A 12,804-nucleotide genomic window follows, 5' to 3' on the forward strand; every position below is an offset into this window, starting at 1 on the left:
AGTGTTCATCTTAGAATATTGTGTATATTTTACGTACGGTTAAATGCGTACATCTATGGAATGTTTATAGAAAAAAACATGGAAAAACTGTACACTTTACAAAAAAATGTGCAGAAAAGTATAATTTTACAATAACGTTCATTAAAGCCCCCATGTAGTCAATCATTTTATCCCTTAAAGGATTAGTTCACTTTCAAATAAACTTTTGCTTATAATTTACTCACCCCCTTGTCATCCAAGATATCCATGTCTTTCTGTCTTCAGTCGAAAAGAAATAAAGATTTTTGATGAAACGATTTCAGGATATTTCTCCATATAATGGAAGTCAATAGACCCCAAAAGGTTTAAGGTCCAAATGAGAGGTTCAGTACAGCTTCAAAAGGGCTTTAAACCACATCAAACGGTACCAGATGATCAATAAGGGTCTTCTCTAGCGAAACGATCGGTCCTTTTTTTTTTAAATAAATAAATCAATATCGCCGTGCTCTGTTCAGTGATGCGCGCTTGTGACGTCACGTAATACACAATTACGTTGAAAAGGTCACGCTAGACGCAGGCGGAAGTGTTTACAAATGAGCCGAAGGAGGACCGTATCCACATATTCAAACGTCTTTGCGCCTGCGTCTAGTGTGACCTTTTCAACGTAATTGTGTTTTACGTGACGTCACGAGCGCGCATCAATGAACAGAGCAAGGCGAGCATTTGTGCTTATAAAACTTAAACTTTATTTATTTTTTAATAAATGGCCGATCGTTTCGCTAGATAAGACCTTTATTGATCGTCTGGTACCGTTTGATGTGGTTTAAAGCCCTTTTGAAGCTGTACTGAACCTCTCATTTGGACCTTGAACCATATGGGGTCTATTGATTTCCATTATATAGAGAAATATCCTGAAATCTTTTCATCAAAAATCTTCATTTCTTTTCGACTGAAGACAGAAAGACATGGATATCTTGGATGACAAGGGGGTGAGTAAATTATAAGCAAAAGTTTATTTATAAGTGAACTAATCCTTTAAAGGTGCACTGTGTAAATTTTAGCGGCATCTAGTGGTGAGGTTGTGAATTGCAAACCACCCAACGCTCACCCCTCCCTTTCGGAGCACATACAGACCGACTGTGGCCGACACCATAGACAGTAAAAGAAATGGACACAGCGACCCCATAGACTTCCACGGAGGAAAGAGAAGTCAATTAGAAGCCTCAGACTGAGCTTGGCGACGTAGATGTGACGTCAGCAACCTGTCTGACAGTTGTAAGTCTTCTAGTAGTTGTGCAAAGTGAAATCTGAATCACCGAATCTTGCAGAGACGGAGAGCATGAGCAGGAGCAACTTTTGGTAAGTATTCTGATTAATTATTTTGTCATTTTTCATAGTATTTATTTATTTTAATAAATTGCCTCAGACAGTAAAAGATTGCTTGTGAGCTTCTCCTCCTGTATATACAGTAATTTCTCTACTGTGCGACAGGGAGTCGCGTGGTTATGACGCAATCGTTAGCCTATTTTTACAAATACAAGGTAATGCAGCCTTTTATTCATTGTCGAGTTTCTTTATAAATAAACAAAGGACAAATGGAGTCTTTAAACGCCTCAGATGTAAAGTTATTCGCTGTCAAAGTGACGCCAAAATCAATGGAATGCTAACAGCAGGTGATGGCTTGGTTAGCAATGGCCGTCCCTATGGAAGGTACGCTTTCCGGGGGCTGGATTACCCCCTTGGCCGACACAGGACGAAAATGTCGTCATCAGAGCGTACAGAGAGTGACTAGCGTAGGGAAGTTTGTCCGTTTAGGGCTACTGTAGAAACATGGCGGCGCAAAATGGCGACTCACTGTAAGGGGACATGTGGTGTATGTAGATAGAAATGGCTCATTCTAAAGTAATAAAAACATAATGGTTCATTATGTAAGGTCTTTATACTCCACTGAAAACATAGTTATGTTTATTATATTGCATTTCTGTCAATAGTTCCTCATAAATATTATACACTGCACCTTTAAAATGTAATCTTTTGATCACCAAAATGACATTTAAAAGTTGAATAAAAATTCTTCATGCCTTAAAATAGCTTGAATGTAACTCTACACCCTTGCCTCATTTAGTATAAGCCCTTCTATGATTATGAAAATTAGCCCCTCCTCCACTCACTTGCACCAGCTCAGATCCACTTGTTGACGATTGCACCTTGACGTGATTGGTTACAAGGGAGTTGGTGACGTCAGAAACACCAGCGCTGTCGCTTTTTTTTTTTTTTTTTTTTTTTTTTTTTTCTGTCGTTGGTTCACTGCAGTTTTAAAGAGAACATACTCTGCAATGGTGTTGACAGAAATTTGCACATGGTTTGTCTTTAAGCATATTAAAAGCACCACATAAACAACATTAAAAACTTAAAGTCCCCCTGTGGTGAAAATCAAGTTAAATTAAAGGATTCTTAAAACTCGATATTTGGGCCTAATGATAGCCTATTACAATTTCTAGTGTAATGAACATTTTCAAGTAGAATAATTTATAGGCTATAGTATTCGTTGATGAGGTCCACTTCAGACTGAAATAGTGCCTGTTTTGTACTGTCAGTGAACACCGGGGAGGGAGTGACCTCACTGGCCAGATCTGCAAGCCAAGTAACCTCGAAAGGGACAGAAACAAGGGCTCTTTGTGTGTGAGAGCAGTGCCCCCAGTGTCAGTAACAGGACGAGAAGGGTATGACCACTACAACAACACGCTTGTGAGCCAGTCAAAATAGACAAAACGCACCAACACTGTCATTTTTTTTATTTCAACACTTTATTATTTGTAAAAGAACACTTTGCACTTGAGTCAAACTATTGCTAGCTATTCTATTGTATACATCAAATAGTTTGCCTCCTGAGGTAAGTTTGTATTTTTCACAGAACGATAACATCATTGGTTTATCAAGTTTGGTGTAGCTACATAGGGGTATATACACTTGTATGAGTCCACAAGCTCCAATAGCTAATGAATGTGAAGCCTATGCAGTGAACTGAAACTACCTTTCTTGTAAGGTATCATTTGAAATTGAGTGCCCTTTGTGTATGACTGGGGAAATTCTGAGGAAAAGGCTTTGAGTGATCAAGTTCAGTAAGAATGAGCGAGGAGAAATACGTACATCTTTTCTCACTTTACTTGTAATGTGTTAGGCTACCCCAAACACTGGCTATAACAATGAAGAACAATATTATTGGAATCACTTTCAGAAAGATTTTTTTTCCAGCTGATAGACGATAAAAAGATTGACAGCCAATCAGAATCCATCAAAATTGAAAGCGCTTGAGCATTTAACGCAACAGGAAAAAAAACTTCTTGGTGTGAACGGGCCTTTAGACTGGCTAATGACACTTTCTCAGTTGTTTTGGCCACAGTGTCATAAATAGTCCAAGTGCGTTTAATGCTGCCGTTCTTCTATATCGTTAGCCTCATAGCATAATTGCCCAGATCATATTATGCCAAAAAATGACTTAGGCAATTATGCTATGAGGCTAACGATATGCTAAAATAAAATGCTAAAAGAGAACAGAAAAAGAACATTTAAAATATTAAAAACAGCAAGAGAGGAAACTCCATTGGTGAGCAGCTTGGCGTCTTTGGAAGCGAACACGGACCGACCGTAGGTTGGGTGGATGTGTCTGTAGTTGTCATGCAGGAGAATCTGGTTAACAGCTTCTTCCTCCGTGGAAAATATCCTACTTACAAACTGCTCAAACTGACAAAAGAAAGCAAACGTTAGAAATCTCTTAAACTTTCATCTCTAAACAGGTATGCAAAATGCAAACTGGCTAATGCAGGGTTTCCCAGAAAAGTGAATAATGAATTAATTAATACAAATGTAAAATTGCAACATCGATGCATTATTCATTTAGCCTCGCTATGAAAATGCTGACAGTTTCAACAACTAAGTTTAATTTTAAAGGGATAGTTCACCCAACAATGAAAATTCTATCATTAATTACCCTCGTTTCATTCCAAACCTGTAAGACTTTCGTTCATCTTCGGAACACAAATGAACATCTGTTTGATGAAATCTGAGAGCTTTCTGTCCCTCCATTGACAGCTACTCAACTAACGTTACCACTATAACGCTTCAAAAAGTTCATAAAGAGATCGTAAAACTAATCCATATGAATTGAACGGTTTAGTCCAAATTAGAGACTCTGTTCACTAATAAACATTGATCAGCGAACATAAACAGAAGCTCAACCGAACCTGCTTGACGTGCAAGAACAAACCTCTTTTTGAAGCTCAAACTTGATGTGTAACACAAGAATGAACCTCACTGGTTCTTGCGGAAGCTCAAACGTGATGCGTAACACGAGAGTGAACCTCATTGGTTCTCGTGGAAGCTCAAACGTGATGCGTAACACGAGAATGAACCTCATTGGTTCTCGTGGAAGCTCAAACGTGCTGCGTGACACAAGTATGAACCTCATTGGTTCTCGCACGTCAAGCGATCATGCTTAAGCTTCCCTTTACCACAACTGATGTGTGACGTGTGAGTTGATTATTTTTCATGATGATTTCATTTCAAGTGTTCGTTTTTTTCTGAGTGAAGTTGTCACTGAGGCACTAACAGACTTTTTTCAGGATTTTCGGGAGGAGATTGGAGCTTTAGCTTTAATTTCAAAATTTCCATAACTTTTAATTTCACACCAACATAATGAATTGTTTTGCATCTGCGAGAGTGTGGCGTGATTTTGATATCACGGCTCTACTTCCTGCTCTCTACTGCGCAGACTCTGGTCCCAAATTTGCCCAAGATGTCAGCGCCATATTCGGACGTTGACGGCTTCACTTTTCTTCAGTGGAAGGTAGTGAAGACACGTCGTCCATATTTTTTTACGGTCTATGATGTGGACCCTGGACCACAAAACCAGTCTTAAAGGCCCAGTTTTTGAAATTGACATGTATACATAATCTGAAAGCTTTCCATTGATGTATGGTTTGTTAGGATAGGACAATATTTGGCCGAGATACAACTATTTGAATATCTGGAATCTGAGGGTGCAAAAAAGTCTAAATATTGAGAAAATCGCCTTTAAAGTTGTCCAAATGAAGTCCTTAGCAACACATATTACTACTAACAATACATTTTTTGATATATTTACGGTAGGAAATGTACAAAATATCTTCATGGAACAATAAATTTGACCCATACAATGTATTGTTGGATATTGCCACAAATATTCCTGTGCGACTTATGAGTGGTTTTGTGGTCCGGGGTCACATACTGTATGTGAATAAAAGCCTAAATTCCATCTGTTCATCATATAAAGCGATTGTCTCTCTTCAGACAATTTTGACTAAACCGCTCAATTCATATGGATTAGTTTTACCATCTCTTTATGAACTTTTTGAAACGTTATAGTGATAGTTGAGTAGCTGTCAATGGAGGGACAGAAAGCTCTCAGATTTCATCACAAAGATCTTCATTTGTGTTCCGAAGATGAAAATGCAAGTGTTGCATTATGAAGTGTAAAAAAAATAAACTTGCCTACCTAGAAGCAATTTTGTTTACATATTTGCGTAGAATATTAGAGTGTAATGTCTTACCTGAGCCCATGAGATATAGACAGGCACTTCATACACGGTCCACAGCACCACCTGTGAACAGGGCGGCGTTGTGAGACTGCCATGATAACGGTAATACTGCGTTAGGTTGTTCTGAGGTAACAGATTCATCAAAGGAAATGGTCTTATTGCTTTTGTTTGTCCTAGAAAGAAAAAGAAAATGAAAATAGGCCTATTTAGTTTAATCTTCTGCACATACTCAATTTTTTTTTTCTTTGAAAAAGGTCTCAACTAACCTTTATAGGCAACAAAAGGAAGTGCATTTGAGATGGACTGGAAGTTTTCACTATGCAAATATGTCACCTGTGGTTGAGTAAATTAAAGATAAAATACAAACCAGTGGTGATAATTGTATTGATAAAATGCTACTTCAGATAAAACTATTTCTTACATCAACAAAAATTCCAAGTACAGCAAGGCCAGTTGGGTCTTCAAGTGCAGATGTCAAGTTTGGATGTGTGGATTTGATGTTGACTATGTGCATCTGCACACAAACAACACGGACAAACATTACAAAACAAACGAAGTGAACATAACTTAGTTTTCAAATAAAGACAACGGAAGGCTCAAACCTCCATAGGAAACCTCAGGTGGTCCAGAGTGTGTTCTGATCCGTTTGAAGAGACACTTCCCCAATGGAAATGCAGCTGGATTGTGCGGTAAATTCCAGGAAGCCCTCCGCCACTCACCTGCATACCGTTACCGACCTCCAGCACAACTACACACAAAGACATGTTTCAGACTGTAACCAGCTGAGCTACAACTGTCGATTCCCAGGGAACCTTCCAATGATATGTTGCTACACTTTGAAGATGCTACGGAGAAAAAGCGTCCAAAACATCTTTCTAAAGGTCAATAAACTCTTTAAAAAAAAGGCACTCTATATGGCACCAAAAATGGTTCTTGGCTCGTAATCATAGGGAAACCTTTTTTAGTGCTATATAGCACCAATTTTGGTGCTTCAGTGGTTCTTCAGTGGTTCTTCAGAGGTTCTTCAGCGGTTCTTTGACTAAGGTGCTATATAGCACCTCTGAAGAACCGCTGAAGAACCACTGAAGCACCAAAATTGGTGCTATATAGCACTAAAAAAGGTTCCCCTTTGATTACGAGCCAAGAACCATTTTTGGTGCCATATAGAACCTTTTAGAGTGATACTGCAACTGTTGGTTTCCAGAGGTAAAAACTTAATTCCTTTTCTTTATAGGAAAAATATATTTTTTAAACGATAACTTATAAACCTTTGAAGACTATACTGTGAGTTCAGAGGTTGTTAAACGAGTGTAGATGCTTTTCTTTAAGATTTAAAAAAAAAAAAAAAAAAAAAATCAGCTGTTTAACAGCTGCATTTGTGGTGAAAACTACATTACCCATAATATTCTACTGCAATTTCACCAATTAGAGTCGTGGAGAGCAAATCGTACACCCACGAAGCACTGCATATGACATAATCGAGTTCTGTAATGTTGTCAATATACTGTAGCTACAAACTTACAATACATTGTTTTTATAGATATGATTAACAACTTTAAATAAATAATTTTATAATTCTCCATCGTAGCTCAAACGTGTTGCGTAACACGCGAGATTTAACCTCATTGTTTCTCGCAGAAGCTTAAAGGTGTTGCGTAACACCAGAATGAACCTCATTGGTTCTTGCTGAAGCTCAAATGTGCTGCGTAACACGAGAATGAACCTCATTGGTTCTTGCCGAATCTCAAACTGTGTAACACGAGAATTAACTTCATTGGCTCTTGCGGAAGCTCAAACGTGCCGCGTAACACGAGAATGAACCTCATTGGCTCTTGCGGAAGCTCAAACGTGCCGCGTAACACGAGAATGAACCTCATTAGTTCTCACAGAAGCTCAAAGGTGTTGCGTAACACCAAAATGAAACCACATTGGTTCTCGCGGAAGCTCAAACGTGCTGTGTAACACGAGAACGAACTTCATTGGTTCTCGCGGAAGCTCAAACGTGCTGTGTAACACGAGAACGAACTTCATTGGTTCTTGCTGAAGCTCAAATGTGCTGCATAACACGAGAATGAACCTCATTGGTTCTTGCTGAATCTCAAACTGTGTAATACGAGAATTAACTTCATTGGCTCTTGCGGAAGCTCAAACGTGCCGCGTAACACGAGAATGAATCTCATTGGTTCTTGCTGAATCTCAAACTGTGTAACACGAGAATTAACTTCATTGGCTCTTGCGGAAGCTCAAACGTGCCGCGTAACATGCAAGATTTAACCTCATTGTTTCTCGCAGAAGCTTAAAGGTGTTGCGTAACACCAGAATGAACCTCATTGGTTCTTGCTGAAGCTCAAATGTGCTGCGTAACACGAGAATGAACCTCATTGGTTCTTGCTGAATCTCAAACTGTGTAACACGAGAATTAACTTCATTGGCTCTTGCGGAAGCTCAAACGTGCCGTGTAACACGAGAATGAACCTCATTGGCTCTTGCGGAAGCTCAAACGTGCCGCGTAACACGAGAATGAACCTCATTAGTTCTCACAGAAGCTCAAAGGTGTTGCGTAACACCAAAATGAAACCACATTGGTTCTCGCGGAAGCTCAAACGTGCTGCGTAACACGAGAACGAACTTCATTGGTTCTTGAGGAAGCTCAAACGTGCCACATAACACGAGAATGAACCACATTAGTTCTCACAGAAGTTTAAAGGGGTGTTGAGTAACATGCCTCATTGGTTCTCACGAAAGCTCAAAGGTGTTGCGTAACACCAAAATGAACCTCATTGGTTCTCGCGGAAGCTCAAATGTGCTGTGTAACATGAGAACGAACCTCATTGGTTCTTGAGGAAGCTCAAACGTGCTGCGTAACAAGAAGGAACCTCATTGGCTCTTGCGGAAGCTCAAACGTGCAGCATAACACAAGAATGAACCTCATTGATTCTTGTGGAAGCTCAAAGGTGATGCGTAACGTGAGAATGAACCTCATTGGTTCTTGTGGAAGCTCAAAGGTGATGTGTAACGCGAGAATGAACCTCATTGGTTCTTGTGGAAGCTCAAAGGTGATGCGTAACACGAGAATGAAACTCACTGGTTCTTGCAAACAATCCAATTGGTTTTAAACCTTTAAAGACTATACTGTGAGTACAGAGGTTGTTAATCGTGTTTAACAGCTGAATTTGTGGTGAAAACTGCATTACCCAAAATGCTCTACAGCAATTTCACCAATTAGAGTCATGGAGAGCAAATCGTACACCCACAAAGCACCGCATATGACATAATCGAGTTCTGCAATGTTGTCAATATATAGCTACAAACTTTAAATTAATAGTTGTATCGTTCTCTATCGCTTAGTTTGTCATTTGCAATGCTTCATGGGATTGTAGTTCTTTCCCTCACCAAAGTCATGAAGTACACATGCTCGTACCTTTTTGTCCGATTTTCAAATAATTTTTTGCTTCAAATAAAAGTTTGTAATGTTGTGATTTACCTTTGGTTCATGACTTATAACGTTTAAATAACCAGGTGAAAAGGTGGACGGGCACTAATGCACTCTATAGAATCACTTACCAGAGTGACCCTGGTTTGTCAGCCACCATTGGCCTTTATGGGTCAAATTAAAACCCTCCAGATGCAGAGAGTCCAAAGAATCGTTCCTCATCAGCTGATGGCCCAGGTTGATCGGAGAGTGGTGGCTTTCCAGAAGAGGATGGCAAGAGGGGTAGTTGTCTCCCCATGAATATGGATCTACCGAGAACAATTGAATCTTGTTTCATATATTGACAAAATGAGCACTGTTCTTCTGAATAAATACAAACAAGAAACGAATCAAATACAGCTATAAAAACTCACCACAGTGCTTCTCATCATAACAGAAATCTGAGGAAAAATAGTTCAACTCTGTCAGAGTTCAGAAAATCTAATTCAAAGGCATTAAACGAAATATTACAGCATCAGAAAGGAAATGTATCAATGAATCTCGTGTCACTCACCATCATCACTGTGTGCCAATGAAACCACAGACAACATCAGCATCAGAAGCAACATCATGCCCTTAAAATGAATAAATTGTTCCCAGTGGTCTAGCACCCCAAAATGTACAAAACGCACAGAAAACGGGGGTTTAAATAGTGATCTTCTTGAATGGAGGTAGGATGTCAGGGTTTTTTTCTGACTGTGCTCATTTGAGTGTGTCGCTGCCACTGCGCTCGTCCACAGTCTCAGACAAATAACATTTGTTGAGCGAGGAACCAGAGAAGTGAACACTGGCCATACGCATTGAACAAAGCACTGAAGTTTTGCATCCAAAGTTGGATTTTATATCCATAATAATGCAATTAGAACGTCTTACCAAGGTTATCAATCCAATGTGGGGAATTAGTTTAACAAAACAGATTTAAATTATTTACAAAATTTTAATTAAACGATCAATTTAAAAAATAAAAAAAACATTAAATATTAGTTTACAGTAGCCCCAAAAAGTATTAGAACGTTTTTTTTTTTTTAAAGAAACTGATACTTTTTATTGAGCAAGGACACATTAAATTTGATCAAAAGGGACAGTAAAGACATTTGTAATGTTATTAAAAAATTTACTATTTATCAAAGAATCCAGGAAAAACACGGTTTTCACAAAAATATTAAGCAGCACAACTGTTTTTAATGGAGTAATGGCTGCTAAAAAATTAAGCTTTTCAGTTATAACATTTCAATTACACCTTAAAATATATTAAAATAGAAAACAGGTAAGTTGTAATCATATTTTTTACTATATTTTTTGTTCAATTAAAGCAGCCTTGTCAGCCTTCTCTTTTCCAAAATCGACCCCAAACTTTTGAACACTATCTATCAATGACTTTATTTTACCACTTGATATTTTGTATTGAATTCAATGACATTTACACATCTTAAAGAGTCTAATAACTTTTTTGGTGGGCCACTGTATATACAATATAGTTCTTATGAGACATCACAGTAAATCCTTTATTTGGGAATGTCACAACTATGTCACTGATGTCTAATCTCTCGAGGAGCGAGAATTCCCAGGAAGCTTGAGGAACAAGAAATGTGCTTCCTTACATTTGGGATCCCCCCTCCGTTGGCTCACATGACATTTAAGAGCGGTCGATTTCCAGGACGGACAGGGAAATCTCTGAGAAGGGTTTCAAATTCCCAGAGGAGTCATTCTGGATTAGAGTCATCACGTTATGAGATCTTAAAGGGGCTATTATGTTCAGAAACTCTTGTTATTAGCGACACCGGTGGCCATTTAGAGAACTGCAGCCTTGTTTGCACGAAATGTACAAAGAGATTGAACGTGATTCAATGCCCCGATATGCTCACTGCAAAGTTGTTAGAAAGAAATTGGAAATACGTTTGCAGTGATATATGGTAATGAACGTCCAGACGCCGGCAACATTTAGATAAATATGTAAATATGTGCTGCGCACTTTCCTCTCAATAACAAAATAAACACAACAAAAATGACCGCGGTGAGAAAATAGCAGTTAAGAAAGCATCTGATCATAGCAATTTGGATATGTTTGCACAAGCTTTGTGTCGGCATCATGTCGACAGATGTTGAGTTTGATTATGATGGACACCGGTCAGGCATAACATTATGACCTAAAATTATGTTGGTCCCCCTTTTGCTGCCAAAACAGCCCTGACCCGTCGAGGCATGGACTCCACTAGACCCCTGAAGGTGTGCTGTGGTATCTGGCACCAAGATGTTAGCAGCAGATCATTTAAGGCCTGTAAATTGCGAGGTGGGGCCTCCATGGATTGGACTTGTTTGTTCACCTCATCACACAGATGCTCGATTGGATTGAGATCTGGGGAATTTGGAGGCCAAGTCAACACCTCAAACTCTGTGTGCTCCTCAAACCATTCCTGAACCATTTTTGTTTTGTGGCAGGGCGCATTATCCTGCTGAAAGAGACCACAGACACTAGGGAATACTGTTTCCATGAAAGGGTGCACATGTTTGAGACTATAGACTATATACAGTTGTGGTCAGAATCGTTGGCACCCCTGGTAAATATAATCAAACATGGCTGTAAAAAATCTAACCTTTCATTGAAGTAAAAGAATTGAAAGCTACAGGACTCATTTTTTTTTGCTGGAGGTCCTGCACATCTTGTTCAGATACATGGTTTCATGGATTCTATCAAATACCAACAGATAAAAAATCGAAACCTGACGGCCTCTGCTAGAAATCTTATAATGGGCCGTGGTTGGATCTTCCATCAGGACAGCGATCCAAAACATCAAAATCAACACAAAAATGTGTCACAGAGCACAAAATTAAGCTTCTACCATGACCGCCCCAGTCCCCTGACCTGAACCCCTATAGAGAGTATGCATTGACATCATTTTCCCACCAAAACACGCCCTCACGCCCTCAAAAGGGCAAAAGAGCTGCTGCATGACTGGAGTTAATAGGGGAAACTTTGTGAAACAAAAGATTTTCAGTTTAAATAAAAGGTTGGACTTTATATAGTGTTCCTTACAACTTACCAAAGATCCAGTGACCCATGGATATTGGCATGCAGCCAGGAATCGTGTCTCCTGACATTTACAGTATATGTGCCTGACTTTGACGCCGGAGAAATACATAAAGCAAATTTGCCTGTAAACGCTTCATATAAAAACAACATAGGTAAGTCTAAATCCGGGTGATCACTTATATCTATTTTATATATAATCAGCATACCGTTCAGACCTAAAACGTCGACGATAAACATTTAATTGATGAGCTGTCAATACAATATATAACAATACAATTTATAGGGTATGATTTTACCCCAAAATTCAACATTGAGACAAAATGATAACTCAAATCCACGTTTTGCTGTCTGGAGTTCAGTTGTTACTGTGAATTGCAGAGATCCATTTGCTTCAATTTTTCTGTAACTTTTGGCAGTCTGTTAGCCTGACTAGCCAGACCCACATCAAGATGTTGGGTCTGGGATCTCACCATTGGCAGGGCTCAATCCGAGGGGCGGGATAAACGGTTGTCTTTCAAATTCCCTCTGCACGCAATAGGATAGCGCTACAACCAACCAGAGCAACGCATTTTTTCTTTGAGATTAAACTTTCGCCGTATCCGGTCGGCAAAACTCTGAATGCATCTTCCTTTCTTACGAATGACTTCAGTGCCGTTCTTTGTTCTTTTCTCAAAGAAAAGCTGAACTCAAAGTCTTCCAGAGTCGCGGCCCCGATTCGAAAGACAGTTGTTGGCCAGCTTCTTTGT

The 12,804-nt window shown here is 39.1% G+C and overlaps 1 protein-coding gene across 1 annotated transcript; it reads right to left on the reverse strand.

Annotated features, from left to right (window-relative positions):
- Positions 1–3,510: 3,510 nt before the first annotated feature.
- car15 (carbonic anhydrase 15) lies at positions 3,511–9,599 on the reverse strand (the record flags this gene model as incomplete). The annotated part of the gene is made up of 8 exons (XM_079804030.1): positions 3,511–3,723; positions 5,568–5,728; positions 5,822–5,888; positions 5,977–6,069; positions 6,158–6,303; positions 9,120–9,296; positions 9,402–9,428; positions 9,542–9,599. The coding sequence occupies 8 exons, from the start codon at positions 9,597–9,599 to the stop codon at positions 3,511–3,513; spliced, it is 942 nt and encodes a 313-aa protein (XP_079660156.1).
- Between the last annotated feature and the right edge of the window lie 3,205 nt (positions 9,600–12,804).

Source organism: Gobio gobio (genome assembly GCF_949357685.1).
Source record: "Gobio gobio genome assembly, chromosome: 22".
NCBI classification, from domain to species: Eukaryota; Metazoa; Chordata; class Actinopteri; order Cypriniformes; family Gobionidae; genus Gobio; species Gobio gobio.